This window comes from Chelonoidis abingdonii, chromosome 15 (genome assembly GCF_003597395.2).
Source record: "Chelonoidis abingdonii isolate Lonesome George chromosome 15, CheloAbing_2.0, whole genome shotgun sequence".
NCBI classification, from domain to species: Eukaryota; Metazoa; Chordata; order Testudines; family Testudinidae; genus Chelonoidis; species Chelonoidis abingdonii.
The window spans coordinates 44,140,024-44,166,334 of record NC_133783.1 but is presented as its reverse complement, the minus strand read 5'-3'; the positions used below and the strand labels follow the sequence as shown (position 1 = coordinate 44,166,334).

The following is a 26,311-nucleotide window of genomic DNA, read 5'->3' as shown; positions in this document are numbered from 1 at the left end:
CTCTACTGCTAGAACAGGGCCCCATCCTCCCTGATTGAACTAACCTCGTTATCTCTAGCTTGCTTGCTAGCATATATATACCTACCCCTGGAAATTTCCACTACCTGCGTCTGACGAAGTGGGTATTCACCCACGAAAGCTCACGCTCCAAAACGTCTGTTAGTCTATAAGGTGCCACGGGATTCTCTGCTGCTTTTACATAAAACACATGTAGTTCTTCAAAAATTCCAAACAAGAGGAAGGACTGGTTTGAAGGAAGGGTAATACTCTAATGAAGTGGCAGAGCTAGGAGACTATGAAGCTACATGACACCTGCACCTTATTTGCACTAGCCTTTTTAATGTAAACATTTCCCAACACCAGTGCAGCTTCTTTGGTGATAGCAAAGGTGGGTATGCTTGTATAGACAGGTCACAGATTCATAGATTTTAAAGCCAGATTGGAGCTTTAGATCATCTAGTCTGACCTCCTGTATAACACAGACCATAGAATTTAATCTAGTTGCTTCTGCACTCTGCCCAATAACTTGTATTTGACTAAAGCATTATCTTCTACAAAAGCACCCAAGTTTTGATGTGAAGACTTGACTTCAAGAGATGGAGAATCCACCACTGCCTTTGGTAGGTTGTTGCAATGATGATTGCACTCACTGTTAGACATTTACTCTTTATACCTAATTTGAATGCATGGCTTTAACTTCCAGCCATTTGGTTCTTGTTACACCTTTATCTGATAAGATAAACAGGTTTGGTCCCTGATATTTTCTTCCCATGGAGGTACTTATACAACACATGCAACTCATTACTGGCATTCCAAGCACCACGACTTGCTTTGAGAAGAGTTAGATGACACAGTGGTTAAAGTTCAAGCAGATGCTTGGACCTCTGCTTTCACCAGCACTCACACCATTGATAGCATTGATGTAGCTATGCCGATGGCCCTTAACAAAAAAAAGGCCCTTGTGTAAAATACAGCCAACAAGCATTGGACTTTTGTCCAGATCAGGAAAATAAAATAACAAAACAAAATTATTTGAAAACCTGCAGGCTGAGAATATTACAATTTTAGCACATTATGACCCTAATCCTTAACAACAGAAACAGAATATTCTATTGAGCATTACAATTGGCAAATGTTTTGAGCTGTTTCCAAGCATGTGTACATAGTAAAAATCCTGCACTTTTTGGGAAAAACTTTTAAAAGAGGGAGGTTAAAAAAAGAGTTTCATACTCTTGGAGAATAAAATTAAACATGATAAAAAGAGTTACAGTTAGTGTGAATCTTTTCACTAACAATGCAAAGACTAAAGCCTCAATTAATTATCTACATTTTACAGCCAGAAGCTTGACTAATAGAATATCCTTAACTAAACAGCAAGGTAATGCTACAATGGACAAAATGTGCAATCTTGAAGAGAGGTTTTAGATGGCTTCTCCGCCTTCCTCTAACTTTTTACATATTGAAACTGGAAAACCGAGAAAATAGGGCATAGAGGGAACAAAATATGAGCGGCTGCTCTCCTGGAGAGAAGGACAAGCGCCTGAAATTCTTTGAATGATTACTATCAAGCTTGCTGAGTTCAGGATACTTCTCTAATCTGAGACTATTAAAAAGGACTCACACGGGCTCCTTGCACTTTTTTTCAGAAAACCACAGGCAATAATTGTAAATTGACTGAAGCATCTAGAAAAAGAAACTATCCAGATGAAAGCCAAAATGTAAATTTCACTTTCTATGTGGTTTCCTTCTTGACCTTCCAGTTCAGGGCCAATGGCTGTTCAGCATCAAACATTAAAATGTGCACAGGCTATGACTGGTTTTCGAGAGGGAAAGTGAGATGGGGAAGAAGAGGAGATAAGCTAAAAAACAAAGTATACCTAATTCTGTGTCCTCTTACCTCTGCACAGACTTAATTATTTAGCCCCAGCTTTCATAACTGACTTAAGGAATGCAGCACTGAATAGATCTTGTGCACCTGCTTCTGGTCTCTTCTTCTCAGCTGGGAAACCTCTTACACAGTATGTTATATTACTACAGTAATGAACACTTCCCCTGAGCATGTATCAAGAGAATGCTTCACTCTGGCAGTCCAAAGCACAGATATGTTTGCACCAGAATGGTATGTGGGTCCAGAAGAGCAAAAGCATTGCTTGCATGCATGCACCAGCACTGCCTCAAGAGCAGCAATCAAGGTTCACTGAGGCAATGGCCATTACTTGGATAAGAATCTGGATGAAGAAGGAGAGCAGATTGGGGTGTATTTTTATTTTCTGACTGAACCTTTCGAGTGGGACATACACCTATATTTTTAAATGTGTAAGCAGCCAGCACATTAAAGATGACAAAAGGGGCCTGGCTGAACAGGGAACACGTCTGTCTCTTCTAGCGCATCAGGAACGTTCAACTCCAACTGATGTTACTTATTAAGAGAATAGACCTTTTAGAGAACAGAAAGTCCATTCCTACCAGGCTCTGAATACTCTGTGTGTAAAAGCAACTGACTCCCACTGGTCAACTGCAGTCTGGAAACCAAAGCCTAGCGCTTCGTTTCTGTCTCCTAATTGAAGGCACAACATTCATTGGCTTGGGATTCAGACGGCTGCAGCCTTCTCCAGATTGATCTTTTTATCAGCTTTGGATTTTATTATAGCTGCAAACATATAAACGTGAGGAAAGTGAACAGATGGAGTTACTGGGTTAAAAGAAAGATTTCAAAGGACACTTACAGAAGAAAATCATAATGTTATGTTTCTTGAAGAAGCCCATTTATCACAATTTCAGTACACAAACTGAAGCAGAAAGTGCTGTCTTTCTCTATTTTGCTATTTCAAGAGGCAGAAACAAAATGGTTTGTGCAAATATTTCCAGTGGATATTAAGCTCCTTGATCCGGATGAGCGGAGTTTATTTTACTTTGCTATTGATAATTATAGCATTGCAACCCTATAATTAAGGTCCTATCAGCCTTTCCGTACAAATCTTTTTTTTGAAGAATTAAATCAGCCATCTGAAATCACATCACATTAAAACATGCCATTAAAGTTGTCAGCTTGGATAAATTTTTTTTTCCGATGTGCAAACTGATACATTCATTTCTTCAGTTATAATATAGAAACAGAGAAATGTTGTGTGGTTTCAGATGCTTCTATGACCTTTTTAAATTAAAAAATACCTTAAAATACCATCAAGGAGAAGAAGGAGGATTAGAATCTGGGAAGGATAGAGAGTTCTGACAGTAGGAGAGGTTACAACACAGAAGTACTAGGTGCTGGAATGAAAAGCAGAAAGGAGGGGAAGGATGGTCCTGTTAAGGGACTAGACTGGGACTCAAGAAATGTAGGTTCAATTCCCAGTGTTGACATAGACTTCCTGTGGGACCCTGGGCAAGACATTTAATCTCTCTCTGTGTTTGTTCCTTGTCTCTCAAATGGGGAAATAACCCCATAGGGTGAGTGGGAGACCTGATGCTCAGACACTATACTTATGAGTATCAATCATGTAAGAGTGTATAAATAAATACAAGAAAGACATGCAGGAATCCTAAGTTTTGCAGGCTAAAGACTTGATTCTGCATCCTGTTAAGTCTGCTTTGTGCTGTTCCAGTGGTGCAGAAGCAGACCTCAACCTGCTTTATCTGGCCAGTGGAGATGTTTCTTTGTATAGGGGGAATAGTTTGGTGGCGCAGAGCTGATATAGTGCCTGCATCACTGGCCCCTAACCGTCCATCTGGGTGCTTCCTAGATGCCTGAGCAGCTCCGCTGGGCTGTTGGCAGTCTATAAGACAGCCCAATTTTTAAACTGTTCTGCTTCTCACTGGGGAACACTCTGAGTCCCAACCTGGCCCTGATACTAACTTTGTAGCTCTAGTTGGACTGGCCCTAAATTTGTCATGTTCACGTTTTATCATGTTCAAATACTTGTGAATTTGGGTATATAAAGTTCATTTGTATTTATCAGTCATGCAGATGGATATAAATCAATTTAAAGCTTGGCAAGACCAGAGTTCCAGGTAAAATGATTTAACCATAGTTTAAACAGCCAATTTGGATGGGGCCAACTGTGTGATGTCCTAATTTATCTTGATTTACTGCTGTAGGCTTTTTTCTTTTTTTTTTCTTAAGAGTGCCTGCCTTGACCATAGGTACCCACAACACACAAACACATACAACCAGAAGAACTCTTCCTAAACAAATAACCACGGCTGTCCAAACTGTCACATCACAAAGTCAACTGCCCGCTATTATTAAAAAGCCAGTGCCTGCAATTGGCTCCCCAAAGCCTTCTTTACACCATGCCTGGAAAAGGCCAGGAAGCAGATGAGCACTGCAGTATGTCCTGAAGGACGCCAGTACCAGGGAGGGAAGCATGTTGTAGAGTCACAGACTTCTCATAGGGAATGTATGGTCATCTAGCAGAGCCCTCCGACCCCTTCTCTCATACCAACGGGGTACTAGCTCAGATGATACTCCCTGTTACTTGCAATGGCTGGGTATAGCACCAGCAGACACACTCCATCCAACTAGGCCATGTGTCATTTGGCTGCACAATCTGCCCCACATTTTATATATATATATATACACACACACCCCCCCCTTCCTAAAGATTCATTTGCCTGTCAGTGTAGAAAAGGCCAACAGTCTAAAGGTTAACATTTCCCCCAACTCCCAGGAAATCAATAATTTGTCTCTTTCCAATAGTTTTATCTGCATATCTAGCTTTTCCAGAAAATGCCAATGGAGCAGCAGACATTATACAAAGGCATTTACGATTGATGTAACCTTCAGTCATATTACAGTCGATAGGTCAAATCAATGGCAATATGACTTTTTAGAATTAGAAGTGTAAAAAAATGTGTTGAGTAGAAGCATTTTACCCTTTTAGTATTAAAAATGACACACGTGCAAGAATATCCAGTGTTGCCATAGCCGTGTGAGTTCCAGGATATTAGAGACAAGGTGGGTGAGCTAATATCTTTTATTGGACCAACTTCTGTTGGTGAGAGAGATAAGCTTTTGAGCTACACACAGCTCTTCTGAAGATACTACTGCCCTAACCTTGTCATTTACACATGCAAGAGTGAAATAGGAAAAAAATCTTGTGGGTACTGGGGGCAGAGCACAGTGGGGATGCTCTTTGACAAGTTTACTGTTATTTTTAGACTGTTCCCTATGTATTCTTTTATTCCACCAGCAGAGGTGTTTTCTATCCAGCCAAAGACTTGGTGAAACACAAAACATATGTTTTGTCAGTGGCCTTGATTTAGGACCAAACTCTAGCTGTGGAGGCCTTGGAGCATCCAAGAGGTTATGCACTTTTCCCAAGTGTGTCTAGGTGTGGGGTAGGAGGCTGCTTGGACTTCTCTTTCATACACTCGGATTATTTAACATCACTGCAGTCTTTGGCTGCAAATGACTGACTGAAAAGTAGGCCAGAGTTGCATGTCAGTCTATGATCTGTGCTCCTGTGGGTAAACGACTGATGGAAGGAAATGGTTTGGGGTCTCAATGAGTATTGCAAGACTCCTTCCCACTCCTTATCTTCCAAACAGACCCTTACTTACTTTGTTTGGTAGCTCTAATGCTAAATTGTCATTCAGGTGCTATCTTAGACTATGTCTACACGATGCAGCTAGAAGGCGTGCAGTGTAGCCACTGTTTGTCGGCAGGAGAGCGCTCTCCCGCCAACAAAAAAACTTCTACTCACAACGAGCGGTGGTAGCGCTCCTGCCAACAAAGCGCTGTTCACAGTGATGCTTTTCCTTTTCCTTTTCCTTTTCGGGACGGCAGGGAGGGTAAACACCTCTGAATAACATAAGTTTTGTTGTTCAGTTGCCAGTGTAGACAAAGTCTTAGTCAAGACCCTGACATCATATCCTACTACCCAACTGCCATATATGGTGGAGGTCAAAGGGTGGAAAAGACACAGAATCTGTCCCTGGGGAAAGCATATGGGGATGGCCAGCCATGTAGGCACTAAATGTCCTAAAGATAGGTGCAAGCTTCCGTGACACCTAGGCAAATCTTGAGGGCTCCATAGTGGACTAGGATTTGGTCTTGGGTTACTTAATTTACAAAGATTAAATGGACTCTGGGAAAACATGCCAAATTATTTTTAAAAAGATGATATCCTGGTATAATTAATGCTTAACCCTAAAATACTGCTCGTTTTATTGAGCAGCAGGGTCATGAGAAGTAATTCTCCATGTTAACTGGACTTATCTGCTTGAAGAAACATAGTACAGTATAGTTCTTTCCCTGAAACAGATTCTCATTGCTCTTCCTAATTTAAACAAACTCAGATATCTCTCATTGCTTTTCTTTAACTAGATCTACAAAGGTAGGGTCAACATTTATCGTGTGTGTGTGTGTGTGTGTGTGTGTGTGTTACTGGGCCTTTTTAAGGAAACATGTACAAAGGACACGCAGACCAAGGACTTGAATATATTTATACAGGAAACCTTACTATGCTTTCAAGTATCAGAGGGGTAGCCATGTTAGTCTGGATCTATACAAGCAGCAAAGAATCCTGTGGCACCTTATAGACTAACAGATGTTTTGGAGCATGGGCTTTCATGGGTGAATACTCACTTTGTCTGATGCATGCATCCAGCGAAGTGGGTATTCACCCACGAAAGCTCATGCTCCAAAACGTCTGTTAGTCTATAAGGTGCCACAGGACTCTTTGCTGCTTTAACTATGCTTTATCCCGCATGACTTCCTGTTATTCCACCTTGCTTATTGGGAAGAAAAAGAAGAGCAGGTGATGTGTGCAAGTGAGAGAGTGAACTAGGGTCTGTGTTTCTCTCTGGCTACAGTAGGGTTTTTTATAATTATTACAGTTTGGGTTCAAATGAGAAATTTATACATTTTAAAGTGCTGTTAATATTATAAAGATGTGGCTAAGAAAAGCATCATAGAGTATTCAGGGTCTCTTTGTTTTACAGGAAGTATTTTTATGATTCCCACATTACTGAGGTATCAAAAGAACAACAGAAAACACTGGGCTTGTCTACACTTGAAACATTGCCGCAGCACTGCAGCTATGCTGCTGTAGCACTTCAGTGTAGACACTACCTATGCTGACAGGAGAGATTCTCCCATCAAGATTCACCTCTCTGAGAAGGGTAGCTAGGTCATCAGAAGAATTCTTCCATCAACCTAGTGCTGTTTACACCGGGGTTAGGCTGGTTTAACTATGCTGCTCAGTGGTGTGGATTTTTCACACCTCTGAGTGAGGTAGCTTGGTCAACCTAACTTTTTTGTGTAGATGAGGCGACTGAAACTTTACTTTCTTACATGGCACTGAATCAAAGGGGAAAAAATTGCTCTCAATTCACACATCTGAGATCCATTGGCACCAGCTGGGAGTTTTGCTGTACAATCAAGTATAAAATCTGGTTTTGCTATAAAAGAGTCAAGCTACACATCTGTTATTTTAAGGTTAATATAAAAATGTTAGGCTCTAAGAGAGACTGCTTTGTGCCAGCATTACATTATTGCTATTTATAATGGTAAATGGTAAATATTTCCAGCTCTGCTATAATTCTTCACTGATTAACATCCTTGCTTGGTTCTCTCTCTCTCTACTGTAATTCTGTTCTACCCTGCTCCTATTTTCCACCTAATAGCATAGAGGAAAGATGGTCCTGTGGTTAGATACTAATCTGGGAGACCACACTCTATTTACTCCCAACTGCTGTACTGATATATATGACCTTTTTTTGTTTCCTTCACAGCTGGAGTTTTGATTTAACAATTATTTAAAAGCTGTGGGCCAGCTGGTATACACTGGGGTAAATCCTGTGAAATCAATGAAGCTTTGTCATTTTACACCAACTGAGGATCTCACCCCGATTCTCACAAACATGACTGTATTCAGGAGTAGGTACAGTACAGGCCTTGTGCCTTAAAAATAACTCAGCTATTGAAGCCACAACCATACCAAGTTATCAGTAATAGCATTTAGAAAGAAAGACTCAGGCTGTTTGATACATTCTCATGGGAAAAAGGAGGCAGATTGTGATCTTACCTGGAGAGGATTTACACCAGTGTAACTCTGTGACTTCAGTGGAGTTATTTCTGATTTACAAAGGTGTTAGTGAGATCAGAATCAGACCTCTCAATTTGGGTTTGGCAGTCTCCTCTCCTTCTCCCTCAGAAATGTCTATGGTAGCTTCCAAGAATAAGAGAGAGGGCCATTCACGTTGCAGGGGCAACCACATTAGGAGAATTAATACAGCAGCAGCTAGCAACCGTGCAACATCACAAATGCTAAACATCTCAAGGGGTTTTATCACCCTGCCATAAAAACTTTATACTCTTACTCCCTCTGGCTTAGCTGAACCATTTCTGGCTGTTGCTGTAATTCAGAGAGCCATTGTTCTAGTGCAGACCGAGCACAAGTGTGGGTGTGCAAGTGCATGCCCATGTTATTGAAACTAATCATGAGACAAATGAGGTAATTCCAGGTAAGGTGTTTCATGACCAACTGGGCCCTGGGCTCAAAAAGATCTTGGACCATTTTCCCTATAAATGTGCCCCAGTAGCTCCTCTCTGCGGTAGGCTTGTGATGCAGCACAGCCCACGTTGGACAGAATTTTTAAAGACAGTAGTGAGAGAACTGGCATTGAGAAATGGAACTTCCAGAGGAACCTCTTCCTCAGGAAATGAAGATGGCAACAGAGCCCTGGGAATTCAGCTTCCTGACCTTCAGCTGGATTTATCTCAGTGACAGGAATTACTAACAGTTCAACTGAGTAACATTCCATTGTATGGAAAACTGTTTTGCAAAGTGTTTTTCTTTTGTACATGAGAAAACTTCCTGTATCCATGGGATTTAAAAGTGGATTTAAACACTAAGTATGTCTATGGTTTGAGGGAAGGCTGCTAGTGTACTGGTGGATTTGGTGGAGTAGTTCAGATGCAACTTTTGTATGAGACTGTGTATGTACACACAACACTCACAAAAATGAGGCTGTTAACTCCTGAGGTTTTAATGCTTCATTTCCATTTGCATTAATGACTTCAAAGAGAATTGAGAGTGCTCAGCACCTTGCAGGATGATGCGAGGCCCCAGTTCAGCAAAGCATTTAAGCACGTGCTTAGCTTTAAACATGTGTTTAATTCCCAGTGAAGTCATGGCAGAATCAAGGCCTAAGTACAGTAATTTGCCTCAAGTCACATAGCCAGCTAGTAGCAGCCAGGAACACCGTCTCTCAGGCCTGATCTACACTACGTGTTTAAACTGATTTTAGCAGTGTTAAACTGATTTAACTGCGCACTCGTCCACACTATGAGGCCCTTTATATCGACATAAAGGGCTCTTTAAATCGGTTTCTGTACTCCTCCCATAGGTAGCCCGCTAAATCGTATTACATACATTAGTTAGTGTGCTGCAATCGGACCTAATGTGGCCTCCGGGCGGTATCCACATGCCACCACTGTGACCGCTCTGGACAGCAACTGACTCGGATGCAGTGGCCAGGTAAAACAGAAAACGCTTAACTTGAATACATTTCCGTTTGCCCAGCGGGAGCTCTGATCAGCACAGTGGTATGCATCCCAAATCCAAAAAGAGCTCAGCATGACCATACAGAGATATGTATCTGATCCGTGATGATGAGACAAATCTTTTCTGTCAGATCTCCGTACAGAACGAAATGCCAAATCGTTTAAAAAATCTCCACTACGTGGTGGGGGGGGGCACCTCCTGTGGACACATAACAGAAACAAAGAATCAAAGAACCGTGACGAGCCAGGAGTTAATGAGACTCGCTATCCACATTCCACACTCTCCAAAAACTATTTGCATTCTGCTGACTCCCATCCGTAGTTCCAAACAATGTCAGCAATCTTCAGGGGCATAGCTCCCAATTACTCCCTCCCCCCCCACCCACATAAAAGAAAAGGGGAAAGAAATCGTTTCTTACTTCTTTCCGGTCCACCGTGTCTATGATGCTGTTAGACGCAGATGCTCACCTGAAGGGCAGTATCATGCCTCCTTCCCCTCCCTGTGCAGACGGTACAATATGACCCTGATATCCGTCACATCAAGCCATGATCTCCTGGCTGTCAGGGAGACTCGCCGGGGCCGCTGGATAAAAATAGACATGATTGCCTGTCATTCCCCAGTAATTACAAACGGGCTGCATAACCGCCTCATCTGCAACGTGGCTAGTTCATCCAGCCCCTCCCTTTCCTGTTAAAGAAAAATCTTATGCCTTGCAGCATAGCAGTGCATGCTGGGCTTCCTCTCTCCCGCACCCTCTAATTCCTGCCTGGACTTTCATAGCACCGAAGACTCTCCCCCTCATTTATCTCACTAACATCACCTTTCTATTCCCGTAATTCTTTATAACTTCTACACAAATGGGGCGACACTCCATGGGTATCAGGATTGGAAGAGACGAAGCCAAGTCGGGTTTCACCACACCTGTGATCACTAGTCTCCTCTCGGATCTGACAGGAGCAGCCCTGCTCTCTGATACACTGTTCTCTAGCACTTCCCATATTCTAGCGGACGGATTCTATTTTTTAAAACCATTAGGGATTGACTCGTAATCATTTCCAGTTTTGCCTTTGCGCCCCGCCGATCTCCCACCAGGCACCCATGATACACAACAGTACAGCACAAAGTACATATGCTACCCTCATCTTAATTGCATTTACACGGCCAACAGACACACAAATAAACCATCTGCTTCATTGGCCCAAAAGCCAATATATTGCTTGTACTGATATCGCCTCTTTCCCGCCCAACCAGTAACACCATATGGACTGCTTAAAAAAAAAAAAAAAAAAAAGCCTAACCACCTTCCATTTTCCATAGCTATCTTCTCCAGGGCAATCCAGGTGGAAAAACGCGAAATGCATTCCTCTCCTTCCTTCGTAGAAAAGACTATACATGCTTACCAGAACCACGCAACATGATTTGCCCATCAGCCCATCTGTCTCTCAACCAATCTAAGGGCAGACTCAATATGATCAGCTACCAGAATAGCTACCCACAGTGCAGCGCTCCAGAAATCGACGCTAGCCTCGGACCATGGACGCACACTGCTGAATTAATGTGCTTAGTGTGGCCACGTGCACTCGACTTTATACAATCTGTTTTATAAAACTGGTTCATGTAAAATTGGAATAATCCCATAGTGTAGACGTACCCTCAGTCTCCTGCTATAACTACTAGATACCACTCTGAATAAAAGGGGAAAACAAATCCTAAAATCGTTCCATCAGAACGAAAAATACTATGGGCCAGATCCTCAGAGAGTGTAAATTGGAGTAACTCCATTGGCTTCAATGAAGCCATGTTGCTTTATACCAGCTGAGGTTCTGGCCCTAAATGCCTAAAACTAAACTTCTTTACTAATCTGAACTTTATTTATGGGCCTTAAAATCTATGAATATGTTGGTGAGCAAAACACTGGCAAACTTCTTCAGATGTCTTCCTGATCACAATGGGTACATATTGCAGTACATAACACTCTCCTGCACAGCCTTCCAAAGTCATATGATATTTGTTATTTTATTAAAAACTGACATAATACCTAGAATACCCAGCTCTTTGTATTCAGAACTTACCTTGTCCCCAGAGTGTGACACATTGTTGTTCATGAGTCTGACATATGCCATTATAACAATACCCATCTACTCTGTAGCATGGATGTCCATCGTGTAAATATACATTAGCTGGGCAGTGAGGATTAGTTCCAGTGCAGAACTCCGGAAGATCACAGGAATTACTTGAGTCTCTGCAAGAAATCCCCGCTGGCTTCAGCTGAAGGAAGAAAAAAGCTGCTGTAATTCCAATCAATAAAAGATCTCCAGTGGTATAATTTATGATACACATTAATGTTTTATTTCAGAAGCTCTGCACCAACTGACCATTAAGCACAGCATAAAGACAATTGAGCATTTTATATATATTTATTTGACATATTGTGTAAAGTTTTTTGGCACATTTTCAAAGCAAGGGCACAACTCTGCTCTTAGATGAAAGTGTACGGATCATGTGGTACACCTCAGAGTAGAATTTAGCCTTTAATTAACTTTGCAGTACTTACTTATCAACAAGATGACAATGGTTATGTACTGGAATCGAGCTAAATTTTTAACTGCATCAACAAGGTATTCTAGCCAACAAACAGAATGGCTTCAAGAGTGACTCTGATAAACGGTACGTGTTTGAGAAGCATCTAAGCAGGCTTAAAACAGTGCCTGCTAGCCTCAGTGAAACCCTGCCTAGATACCTTACTAACTCATACTCAAAAGCTGTTTTGAGGACTTAGGAATATTACTGTCTGTGGCAACCCTGTCTGGCTGTTCATAACCGTAGCCACGAGGCTAACGATTTGCTGTCACTTATGACTTGCCAACAAAAAAGGTTTGTTTTAATAGAATTCATTAACATTCATCCTCCTTAAGAACCCCTCTCAGACATAGCATATGAAGCATTTCCAACGTACCTTGATTGCCTGCCATGGCATAGCATCCAGAAGTGTCTGCAAAAATCTTCAGGCAGAAATTCATATAAATGCAGGTATTTTGCATGCACTAGTGGAAACAGCCACAAATACTGCAGGCACAATTGAGGTGGGCCTATTGATTTGGCCCTGTATCTTCAACTGCTGTTTCTGGCTGATATTTTTTTTTAAAATGGCTTACATGAAACACCAGAAGTGTTTTAATGCTTAATTATACCAATTTGTTTGTTCTGCTTCCTTGTTTGCTAATCTGCAATTAAGATGATTATGGAATTCTGCCACTCCAAAGCAATAAGAAACCATTCTACAAATTCACCTTGCAGTCTTTACAGCAAAGTCCATGGGCGCACACTGCTTCTGCTTTCAAAGTGCAGGTAGTAGCATTACAGCAACGATTGGTACATTCCTAGATGGTGAATAAATTAACATTTGACACCATTAAATAAAAATTGGCTCTAAATCAAGAGGCAACGTGTTTCTAGAAAGCGTGCTCTAGCTCCAACAGAAGTTATGGGGTCGATGCAGGAAATACTGTGAAATTATATGTAGGAGATCAAATTAGTTGATCTTTTGGCCTTGAAATCTGTGACCCTATAAGTAACTGCAGTAAACCAGCAAGGGCTATAGAGCTCTGCCTATTTACTGAAGATCAGCCCCCTGATATTATTAACATGTACAATATATGCATGTAAGAGTCACCAGTGGCTGTAGCTCCACTGAAATCAGTGGAGTTACACTAGTATGAAGCTAGAGGAATGTAGTGGTGAATCCTGACCCAAAGCCTCATTGCCAAATTCTGTCCTCAGCTATGTGTGGGCAGTGACACTGTTGTCAATGAGGCTGCACTGGATCACTGATAACAGATTCTGACCCTAAAGATATCGGACAGTCTCCAAGACATTATAAGAAAAAATATGAATCTAGCCAATCCTAATTGTCAGTTATTCCTAGATAGAATAAGAAAAAAATGAACCTAACCCACCTTAATTGTTAGTTATTTCTAGATAAAATACTGAACAGATATTGCAATTGTTTAGGGCAGTGTTTTTCAAACTGGGGTCGCCACTTATGTAAGGAAAGCAATGGTGGGCTGGGCCAGTTTGTTTATCAGTCTTAGATTGATACAATAAAAACTTTAAGAAAATAGTGGATATGCTTCTGAGATTATAGTCATGAGTTGCAAACTAAATCACTTGCACTCGAATCACAGCTGTCTAAGATCTAAAATAGCATCAGATAAAACTGCTGTTCAGCAGTGTTAAGTCAGCCTGCCATCTATCCATGCTACAGAATATTCAAAGATAGGATATAGGCTATGAATGAAATTGCAACCAAAATTCAGAATCACTCTTGCAAAATTCTAATCATTCACTCCCCTGTTACTCATCACGCAGAATAAGTCTGCGTGATGAGTGGGCCATCACGCAGACTTAAAGCTTTAAAGTGGGCCAGAATGGGGAATGCTGAACTTAACTGGTGTTTTGCATTGACATCAGTCTTAATTGGGATTTCACCTCTTTTCTTCACACATACTTCTCGATGACTCAATGAATAAGGATCTCAGCACTTGGTCCTAATGTTTTGGCTAATGGGTCCTGCAGAGCCATAAACTCAAGGTCCGTTGTGTGGTCATCATATAGTGCACAAACTTCTTAAACCTGGACATTAAATACAGCTCTATTCCTGGGTAAAGCTTTTATGAGCAGAGCAATGAAAATGGTAACTTGTGATTCTAATATGTTGGACAAACCACTTGTTATACATAAATATGCTTGCAGTGATCTTTCATCTTGAAAGCTGATAAAAACAACTATAATGTGCAGCATGCTACAGTCTCATATACAGAGGTGCACTGTGACTGGTGCCATATAGCATTAGCACTGGTGTACGGACACTGGTAGAAATGACTTGGATAGTGAAACATTAACTAATATGACAGATTCGCTGGTACCTCTCAGATCACAGTGAGAGACTGCAAGTTAAATCCATTGTACCCGAGTGTCAGTTTTCTAAGCTATTTAAGAAAACAGAGAGAGAAGAGGCAGATCAAGATACTACTCAATGGTATTAAATGACTTTGCCTCTAAAAAGGAGTCACTAACACTCCAGAAAAATGAGAATGATAACTGGATTGGAAAGATATTTGCAAGCTATTGACACTCTACTGGCGTTAAACAAGAAGATAAGCTTACTTCTTCAACCCTGTTACCCCGAAGAATGAGTGAGCTGCCAGGAAATCCTTATGGTTTGTATAAATTCAATATACTGTATGGAGAGGCTACAGCAGTCATTTGCCGTTTTAACTGTCCTGGGTCTATTTTGTCAGCAGTTCCACATTTATCAGAGGAGACAAATGCCTCATCTGCTGATGTGTTCAATTCAGTTAGTCTGGGAGAAGTTCAATATGACCAATGAATACTGAGACTAAAAGAAGTATGGACGTCTGATCAGATATCATTTTAATCCTGGTATGCTGCATCATCTCTCCTGATTCTAGCCATCCTTTGACACATTCACTAAATTAAACGGAATCAGCTTTGAAGTAGTAGTAACCTTTCTGGAAGTAGTGTAGGTCATTTCTATTAGTAAAGCAACTGAATCAGATGGTTGCAAAGAAAAAATTCAAATCAGAAGGGGAAATGCAGTGTGCATGAAAATGGAAGCAGGTTTTCCTGGGAGCAATATTTTATGATATTATTTAGTTTATAAAAACAAGTAACTCCAAATCCAAGGAAAGAAATCTCCAGATAATATATGGTACCTTGAGAAATCTGAGTAATTTTAACTAATTTGTGTTGGTTTCAGGTCATTAACTAGCACAGAAATGGATTTCCATGTTGCAAATCCCAATAGGAACATGATTAAAATTCTCCGTCACTAATCTTAAGAGATACAGGTAGTTTGTAAAACCACACTAATATGACACTTAGGCCTTCCTATTGCACTGCAATCAGACACAATGAAAAGTAAGTGGATTCTAACAGTTATTTGGGGGAATTTCATTACGGTTTGAGATTGAGAAATGAAGGAGGAGGAAGAAGAATTTTATTTAACACCTATCAGTCTCAAAAAAGTACTTTGACTAATTTGCAAGCACTCTTGCCCTCTTCTCCATAACAGATTGGTAGCAAGGAGAAAAGCAGTAATTCTAAGAGAGAGAGCCTTACGTCAGGTTCCCCACAGTCACACTCCTCTCCATCTTCCACATAGCCATTCCCACACTTCTGTCCACCAAATGATTCCTTAACTTCAGGCAGGTTAAAGAGACACATCCCCATTCCTTTTTCCAGGCTGTTTTCCAGGTCCTTTTTACTGCAGCTGCTGAACACCATGGGAAATGGATAGCTGGGAGAGAAAAAGATTGAAAAAGAGAAAAATTAGCATTTTCAGATGAAAAAAATCTCCACTGTTATGGTGACCTCCTCTGTGACCTCTATATACAAACAAGCACCAGGGTTTCCATTATTCACCATTCCACACAGGGTTCAGCTGTAGAAATTCACTGTAGGTTGAACCATTCCAAGAAACTTTTTGAGACTAAACTCAATGATTTCCAAGAGAATTTCCATGCTTAACCACCTAACTTGTGGATGCAAACAAGACTTGAGCCTTCAAATCAGGAGCTGGATGTCTACATAGCTGATTATGCACGCAAAATTGTGAGGGCTAGTTTAGGCCATGATCCTCCACCGTCCACAAGTGCAGAACGTCTTGCACCGGCAGGGCCTTAGGAGCTAGTTTAAGGCCCCTTTGAAAATTTGGCCCAAAATTATAGATTTCACTCATTTTAAAAAGTTAAAACCCAACACATTTTATTAGAGAATTTGTAGGCCCCTTTGCCTTCATCTTGGTGGACTCATGGTTTTCTTAGGGAAAACAAGTGGGAAAAATACCAACTTATTTTAGTTACAGCCCGCTCCTGCAATCTCCAAGAAAGCAAAACTCACCTTGAAGTCAAGGCCTAGGGATCATGGGTTTGAGGTAAATTCTGTTCTCATTGTATACCAGGATGGGTCCAAAGTAAATATTGAAGCCACCCATATTATGGATTTAAACTGGTGTAACAGCAGAATTTGTCTCCCCAGATTACTGCTCATGCGCATGAATATGTTGACTTCCTTTCTAAGATGCTCAAAGGGTATTAGCATGCAAATCTCCAAATATGCTCTGCAATGCTCCATTTCAGAGTAGCAGCCATGTTAGTCTCTATCTGCAAAAAGAACAGGAGTACTTGTGGCACCTTAAGGACTAACAAATTTATTTGAGCATAAGCTTTTGTGGGCTCCGCAGTGCTCTGTGCTTTTACTTCACAGGATTCAAGTCATCACCCACTGATGTCAATGGATGTTTACCACTTGCTTCAGTGGTACTTGGATCGGGTCACTGGTACATTACTGTGGAAATCATGCTATCACCCTGTAAAGAATGCCAAAGCTCCTTCTCTCCACTGGGTCATGTGCATGATTACATTAGATCTGGATCGGAACCAGCTGGCAAATAACATGCAAGCTGCCTTATTTCCCTTAAGACTTTGGACCCTATTCACAACCACTCTACACTCAGGCAGTAATGCAACATCATGGCAGCACAGGGAGCCAGACTGATGATGACTGGGCTTTGTTCCCTAAATGCTTTCTGTCAATCACATATTAAGAACAGGGTATGATCTTAACAAGCAAATAAGATAATAAATGAAAGTCCTATACTGCTGAATTACAGAATTTAATGAATCAATTGTTATTTCTAATAATGCAGAGTAGAGTGTGTTCTTCTCAGAGCCGGAGAGACCATGCCCAGAGACAGCAGAGAGAGGATCCTTTCTAGTTAAAAAAAATAAACAAACCCAGACTGAAACAGTTGTAAATGGAATGGAGGTTTAAGTTCCTATGTTGATTTAGAAAGGTTAATTAGGATCTTACAGTGAGGTGGAGAGTACCTTACACAAAGAATTAAATTTGCGCCTCTTTAAAATTACCTTTTCACAGGTTCTTCTGAAATAAAATAATCAGCTCTCTAGCATAGGATGCAGATGTGCTTCTGAAGAAGAAAATAATTTTCACTGAACACTTATGGAGCTTGACTTGCTAAACTAAACAAGCAGGCATCTTCACTTAAGGAATTGGTTTCTGGAAAATGTTAATATTAAATAGGATAACAGTGCCAAAGAGGAGCTATCAATGTTCAGAGGAGCATGAGAGAGGAGTCAGACTACTTTTCAGAAACCTTGGGCTCTTATGGAAAACAGGGAAGGGATCTGGGAATAATGGGGAAGGAAATAAAGGGAATTTGGGAAATCTTCCTACCTACCCTTGTATAGAACCCGGGGAGATTAGCATAACTGCAGACTCTTGATTGTATGCAGTGTAGTTGTAGCCATGTGGGTCCCAGGATATTAGAAAAACAGGGTGGGTGAGGTAATATATTTTATTGGACCAACTTCTGTTTGTGAGAGAGACCAGCTTTAGAGCCACACACAGCTCTCTCGATTGGTGATTCCTGACAACTCTTGGTTTGGTTGGGAAAAAGTTGCACAGAACATTCTGTGTATGTGAATGTGAACTGGTAGGCAGACATACAGCATTTCCAAATTCTGATCTGAATGCAAGCATCACTCATATAACTGATTCACTGATTCTGTTTGGAACATGAAAGCATATTTAACTAGGCATGATTCTTGCTTCAAGCTGTGAATGTCTGAAGACTTGATCCCGCAGTTTTTTGGTAAGGGTTTATTTGAAACCAACCAATGTGAAGAAAGAGAGACATAAAGACAAATATGTTCAGTCAAAATTTGATGTGGGAACATAGATAATAAATTTTATTTCCTTCTCTGCTGTTTTTGTAACACAGTTTCAACAGCTCAGTAAATTTGCTACAGCAGCATGCTGGTCAAAACTCTGAATATTTAGGGTTACATCTTTCCCTCCATGAATGCCCAGAATTGTTCACATGAATAGGAGGTGCATGTGTCCACCACTGGGAGAACAGAACCCTTATTCTGTACCAGTGACAAAATAATGTCATTGTTATTGAATGAGATTTCTTCCTCTCCCCCTCATTCCCCAAAAGGAACTTCAAGCTGTTTCCTATTTTTAAGTAAGAGACCCATTCATCTTCTGGCTTTTCCTGCTCTTGACACTGATTTCCTCAGCTGACATCAGTAGAGCACGTGTTATTTATGAAGGAAAAGACTAACTGTTTGAAAATATTTGTTCTTCAACCAAACAATCCAAAAATAAACAAACAATGAGACAAGCACAACAACTGGAAACAGAGCATTTAAGAGTGAATTCACCCACGAAGGGGAGAATCTTACACACACTGAAGCCATTGGGAATTTTCTATGGAAGCAGGACTGGTCTCTGACATCACTGACATTCTGATGTAAACACTTTTCCCTTTCCCCACACCACAGTCATATCATTTGATATTTCTGCTTTTATGCTATTATGTTTTGGCTGTGTTATTTTTAAGCTGTTTCAGCAGCACCATGAGCTACTTGGTGGGGGGGGGGAGGGAAATAACTATCATATGGCAACAGCATTAGGCATGTTATTAGTTTAAATAAATGTAGAGCTTGTGAAAGTTGGTGGGGTAGTCATCACGTGGACTGAAATCCCCCAGAGAACAGATACAGCAAGCTTTCTCACACTGCTCTGCCAAAATGCCTCAGATCTGATCTAGAGTAACCAGTTCTGGACATGAGAAGGTAGTTTGATCTCCAGCTTCCATGCAGTCCTTTATCTGTCTCCTGAAACTTTCAACACAGGTGTCAAATGGGGGTGGTGGCAGCTTGAGTGCTATCACAGGTCCTCACTTTGTAGGAATTAACTTCAGACCATCAGCTCATTTCAAAGAGGCCACTAAAGAATTCACTCCCATCCTGTGACAGATTCAGGTTATCGACCTACAGCTAGTAAAATACTCCATATATCTCATTATCCACCACTGAAGCCACTATCATATATGGTTTTTATAGATCTTATTTCACCTCTGTGCAGAGGCCCAGCACAAGGCTAATTTAAGCACTACTTGAGTCCAACTTATTTTGAGATCCTAAGTGGGATGTAAATGGTGAACTGATTTTCTGCATAAGGGTAATTTTAACCCACCACGGATAATTTCAATTCAAACATGCCTGATGAAGACATACACCCAGAGCACCAAAATCATCCCTGGTACACCACCACTGGCTTCAGTGGGCTTACCGCAGGGACAACTTTGGCCCACAACATCTAGCTTTCCTGAATTACCAGCATTCCATAACAACATCACCCATGTCCCTTTGATATGGAAACTGGGATGCAGAGTTTCATGAAATTAATGCTCTAGTTTCCATCAGAAGCAAGATGCTATTGTTCACATCTACAGATGAGGCATTCATTTTAGCAAGATGATGCCATTAGTAATAAGTGACCCCATTAGCGACCACGCCTGGTTTTGTTCCATTCAGAATGTTTTCCATTCGTTATTATTTCAAATATTTAAGCCATGTAAATGCCAGCTATTTTTCTATACATCTGCTTTTAAGTTTAGCCCTTGTTGACCTGTTCTTTTCATTAACTAAGTGACGTGGCATCATTGAGAGTGCCCTTTAAGAAACTCAGAAACCTCTGTTAATGCTACCACTGCAGCACATGCTACTGCCCTATATACTCTAGCAGACAAGAGTCTTATCCTCTCAATTTCAGGGGTGGACCCGCCAGAACAGGGCTGAGGAATATTTTGGTAGGCACTGTACACAAATACAGTAAGAGAGACAGTCTCTGCCCCACAGAGCTTACGGTCTGGATAGATAAAAAAGAAAAAAGGTGAAAGAGAAACCAAAAGGTGCAGCAAGTCATATCAGTTCACAGAGCAGGTCAGTTGCAGAACTGGGAGCAGAATCCAGACCGCCTCACTCCTAGTCATGTTCAATCCGCCAGACCACACTGCTTCTCAGAGTATGAATACCACAAGAGGCAGTGTGGTCTAGTAGATAGAGCACTGGACTGGGACTCAGGAGACCTCTGTTTTATTCTGAGCTCTTCCACCAGCCTGCTTGGTGATCTTGGGCAAGTCACTTTGGGGAATCAAAGTGCTTTTGAAAATCACACTAGATGCCTAAATACTTTGAAAACTCTGGTTCTTCTCTATATGCTTCCCTTTTCCCATTGTAAAATGAGGATAATGATGCCTTCTTTGTAAACTGTTTTTAAATCAATGGCTAAGAAGTGCCATATGAGATACTATTATTAAAATATCTTGTAATTCATAGCATGCTGCACAGGAGAAGAAATGCCTGGCTCATGAGGTCCTGAAAATGATTATTTTTACTCTTTTTACACTGCCCACCAACCTTTTAGGACCTCCCGAGATACCCTGGCTTCATACAACTTACATTCACAATAAATAAAAGGGAGAACACACCTGAAGAAAGTGGATAAGAGAAGACAAAGGCAATGGTTACAATGACAGGATCATAAGTTTGTTTTGATGGTTCTAGGGCCAGGCTGGACCTCAATTCATACCCTCAGAAATCATTAGATTTTCATCACTAAGTCCACCTGAGCTTGGATGTTCCAGTATAGACAGCAGAACTTCAGTCCCTTTTCAATGAGTGGCACTCCTCAGCCATCCTCCTGAGGATTGTCCCTGGTATTTAGTTTCTCACAGACGGGATCTGTCCAGGGAACATCATGAAGACGACAGTGGAGACTCCTAGCAAACCTCCCTTGTGTTACCCATGTGGCTCGGGTCCCTCTTAAATCTTTCAGACTGGAGGACGTTATGAAAAAGCTGCTGCAAGAAAGGCTGGTAGAAGAGCTGCACCAGCATGACCAGTCTTTACTCACCTCTGCCTGAATCCCAACATCATGGCCCTTCAGTGCTTTGGGAAGCTGTGTCTGAGGGTCCTACTTGGTTTGTTGCTAAAGGTTAGTGATTGTTATATTCTAATCAAACCCACAACCTCCCAAATTCAAAGTCTCTACCTTCCCCAACCTTTTCCTAATTAATGTGCCACCTCACTTGAGAAATAATCTGCTTAATGGGTTCCACTGGTTCTGCGCCTAGTTTATTTCTCAGACTTTTCCAGGTGGATACACTAGATGCTAGTGAAGGATCAAACCCAGGGATCACTTACACCAAGGCAGTTATCAACCCATGATGTGACAATCTGAGTGTCCAGGTGGCAGCATGTGTATGCATTAATCACACATTTCTAAAAAAAATGGCACAGTTCAGCCCAGGTGTTACTCCATTGACTCTTCATCTATTTGAAGTCAGTAGTCATTCCAAGATGGCATTTGACCCTGTGACTATGGGCTTGAGCCTGCCAGATACCACAATGGTGCTGAACACCCTTGATTCCCACTGACTTCACTGAGAGTACAGGATGCTCAGCACCTCACAGAAGCATTTTTCACCTTCCAGGATCAAGCCCCATCTCGCCTCAAATTCTCTTAGTGTCTCATTTCAGTAAAATGTGATTTTCTTTCCCTGCCTTCCTAATCACCAGTGCCCTTAAATGCATGTACTAGTCTGTAACATTTTGAACTTTAGCTGGTTTCCTTTTCAGCAATTTGATGTTAAACAGCTGCACTTGTTCTGAGCAGATTTTTTCCTGTGCTCCATTTATTCCTATAAACCTTCTCCAATCCCCTTTAGAGGAGCATTCAGATTATTATGACTATCACTGCTTAGAATCATATTCTGGAGTGTTTTTATTTCCAGGAATTTTAGAACATTGCCATAACAGTTTTCTTTACCACAATTCCAATACCTATATGCTGCTTTTATTCCAGCTCTCTTTCCATCCTCATTGATGTCCCTATTCTAACAATGTTTATACAGAACTTTTCAGCCAGGGACCTGAAGTATTTTACAAGCAAACAATCAATTAAAATGTACATCAGCCCTATGAAGGTGGCTTAAATATCATCACCCCTTTTGCAGACAACAAGCTGAGGAATGATCCTGAGGTTAATTTAGGCCTAAGGGTCAGATTTTTAAAGGTATTTAGACACCTAGCTCCCATTGAAACTGATGGGAGCTAGATGCTTAAATATCTTTAAAAATCTATCCCTAAGCGACTTGCCCAAAATCACATAGCAAAAATCAATGAGAGAGATAGAAACAGAATTCATGATTACGAGGGGCAGATCCTCAGCTGGCATAAAGTGTCCTCGTGCCACTGACTTCAGTAGGGTGTTGATTTCAATGGAGCTATGACAACTTAAACTGGCTGAGGACCTGCTTCCAAACACGCAAACTCCTGAACCACTACACAACATTCCCTTTCAGTAAAAAAATCATCCACGTGGGCTCGGTTTAGCTTTCAAGACATTAATGTTCTTTTAACCTTTCCAAACTCACTTTTTAAGGCTTCTTTTGAGATGTCTAAACATAGCAAATACAGTTTCATCCTGCAATCATACAGCATCTCTCAGACTCCAAATATCCTGTATAGCATCTTACAGAAATGAATTAAATAAGCAAAAGGAACGTAGCAGCCTTCATGCACTAAGCAGCAGGTAAAACCCAGCCTTATCTGATATCTAAACAGATGTTTAAATACTATAGATCAGGGGTCAGCAACCTTTCAGAAGTGGTGTGCCAAGTCGTCGTCATTTATTCACTCTAATTTAAGGTTTCGCATGCCAGTAATACATTTTAACGTTATTAGAAGGTCTCTTTCTTTAAGTCTATAATGTATAACTAAACTATTGTTGTATGTAAAGTAAATAAGGTTTTTAAAATGTTTAAGGAGCTTCATTTAAATTGAATTATAATGCAGAGCCCCCTGGACCGGTGGCCAGGACCCAGGCAGTGAGAGTGTCACTGAAAATCATCTCGTGTGCCACCTTTGGCACGCCTGCCATAGGTTGCCTACCCTTGCTCTAGATTTTCAACAGGGACATTACATCTGCCTTTGTATAATTCAAGTTTTCACAGAAATGGTCTCAAGTTAGACAAGTGTTATATGGGGGATATTATATCTCAGACTTCCATTTAAATGATGGCTCTATTTACATATTTTTAAAAGAAATCAGAATAATTTAATTAAAGAAAATCCCACAAGCCTAATGCAAGCAAATAGCTTGAAGATTAGGGGCCGGATCCTGTTGGATATTAAGGCAGCTTTATACGGGTCAAGCAGTGCAAAGCATTCCTAAAGAGTTGTACCCACACGCTGGAGAAGCATTCACTGCTGCAGAGCTCCCCTTCCTATGCAATCCCATTCCCCCCATGGCAGGCAAAGGGGATGTGGCTGGGAAAAGGGGGATAGCTGAAGCATGCCTGCACTCCACTGATTCCTGGTTGCGGCAATAGCCCCTTGGGGCCATAGGCAGGTGGCATAAATTAGAGCAACCTGCTGGGGACTGACCCAGCAGTTAAACAATCCCAGGAGGAGTTGGGATAGGGGGCATCTTTCCACTGTCCCTCTTCAGCTGAATGGAGAGGATGTGGCTAAAGGGCTTTTTCCATTATACAGTACTAAAATATGAATATTGCTTCAAAAGGAACCCGATGTGTGACAACTCACACTTATTTTTCTAGCCTATTTTTTACTCTCTCTTTCTCCCTTTTATAGTTTTAATCCCTAGAGCATCAATAAAGTAGAACACAAAATCGGGCCATGTTGTTACACATGACATCAAAGCTCTCTCTTGTATAGTTCATCATCAGTGGTTTAAAAGCAAGCCTAGATTTCTTATATAGCTTTTGGCCTGTTCTTTACAATGTAGCTTTTACACTCCTAATATGTAATTGTGAAGGTCAGGCTAGTGGCTAACTGAATTGCAATGTGGCAATAACGGCTTGTTCTGTTACAATGAAATTTCCAGGATTATAAAAAGAAAGGCTTTTCACTGAAAAGCTCTAGGTTTATTTGAATTGGGCCCTGGTGATTCTGAAGATTCCCAGTTTACATTCAAATAATATTCACCTCAGGTGCCTAGAACCTCTGGTAGACTTGTCCTCTGCTGAAAAACTCACGGTGAGAATTTAACTACCAGAAATATTCTGAAGGGCAGATTTACAATGCTGAATGCAAGACTTAGGTGTAGAAAGTAGTAATGAAACATGGTTCGATGATTCTGAAAAATACTTTCGGCAGAGGAACAACACTTATGGTTCCGTACAGTATACACTCTCCCGGCTTAATATTTTTGCAGTCACAAAACTGCCAAGTAAAACATTATTAGAAGTTACTTTTACTTTGACAAATGTACAGTCAGAGAAGTTTTTTCTTGTTGAGAGGCCTATTGTGATTTTCATTCCTGTATTCCGGAGGTGAAGCAATATTAACCAATTTATCAATCTTGACAGTATCCTAACTGTATTCTGGAGTTATCTGCCTTGCAAAAGCTCTATGGGAATTGTGCTCAAACAACTGTTTTTCCTGTTGGAAACCAGCCAGCCATGGAAAGTAGCTATAATCCGTTTGAATTCACTCCTGGCTCATCGTTTGCTCTCTTTCCTTTTACTCTTCTACCTCATTAATAAAAATTTTCCAGACTGCTGAGAGTTCAGGTTACACAATTTACTATTTAGTACTTGATGTTAATCCAATGCTGACTAAAGAAAAAATTAAAGAGGCCACAAATATTAGAGAAAGGGATGAAAAGGCCAGACCAATGGTGGTGTAAGGGTAAGGAGAAACATGGTAGCAGTCATATTGTGTCCTGTAGTGATTACCAGCATCTGAGGAAATTGTAGATAAGAACCCAAACTAGATTACTCTGTGTTTAAATTTGTTGCACAAAACGGAACATCCTCAGCAAGTGATAAGTGAATGAAGATACATGACTCATGCTGTGGTTCAAAACACACTGCTGACATTCTGTTTCCTACTGATTTTTTGGTTAGATTACAGAGACCCTGTCTGGAATGGCTTACAAGTGTCTCAGAGAAGTATCACATCTGTATTGCCTGATGATAGAATTTCATTAGCTCATGACATGATTTCAGGACTCTGACTTTTAAAAAAATACATTTATAATGTGGTTTCATCCTCTGATGGACTATGGAAATGATTTTTAATTCCAGATAGTGGGAGCAGATTGAGTACCAAGGCAAAATTGAATGTAGGGAGCTGGAGATCACTAGTTGATTACCTCAGCCCCCATAAAGGCCGATCAGGGATGGACCCAGGATGATACAGCAGAATCCCCAAACAGTGGGATTATCAAACCCAGTTAATTGCCAACAAACCAAAATAAATCCATGAAATTTATACCCAAGCATAAATACATTCATTCCCTGTTTCCAGTCCTTCATGTATATATCATAGTATCACTTCTAACAGCTTATTTTGTTAGCTATTAGCAGTGATGCAACTCAGGCCTATAGCTTTAAAGAACTTGAAGTGACCCTTATGTTTGACCTTAAAATGACAGAGGAGTACTTCCAGAAATGGTGCCTGAGACCAAATCTGGACAAATTGGTAGTCTCTGCTTCCCACCTTGACATTAGAATTGTACAGTACACTCTATCAAGTTTTGTGGTGAACCTTGCGTTATGACATAAAGCTAACATATCTCGGTGTCATTCTTGACCACACATTGACCTTTCATGATCACCTCAAGAAAGCAGCCTCTAGAGTGAAGTCTCATGTCAACTTATTCAGAAGTTAGTGGGAATAAGATGAGGATCAATGGCCCTGTCCTACGAAAGTCAGTTGCAGAGTACTGTGCACCAGTGTGGACAAGAAATTGCCATAATCAACTTATGGAAAGGCAGCTGCATCAGACCACGTGAATCATCATGGGAACATTAAAATCAACACTTCTATTGTGAATTTCTGTATTAGCAAACATCAAATCTCCATCTACCCATCAAGATA

At 40.8% G+C, this 26,311-nt stretch overlaps 1 protein-coding gene across 1 annotated transcript in view; it reads right to left on the bottom strand.

Moving 5' to 3' along the window:
• Positions 1-26,311, bottom strand: part of ADAM12 (ADAM metallopeptidase domain 12) — a 305,398-nt gene that overhangs the window by 22,850 nt on the left and 256,237 nt on the right. Inside the window, exons 12-14 of the mRNA XM_032794825.2 lie at positions 15,651-15,828; positions 12,800-12,889; positions 11,582-11,777 (exon numbers count right to left, since the gene is read on the bottom strand). Coding sequence (XP_032650716.1) covers positions 11,582-11,777; positions 12,800-12,889; positions 15,651-15,828 — 464 coding nt within the window. The remainder of the gene's footprint in view (positions 1-11,581; positions 11,778-12,799; positions 12,890-15,650; positions 15,829-26,311) is intronic.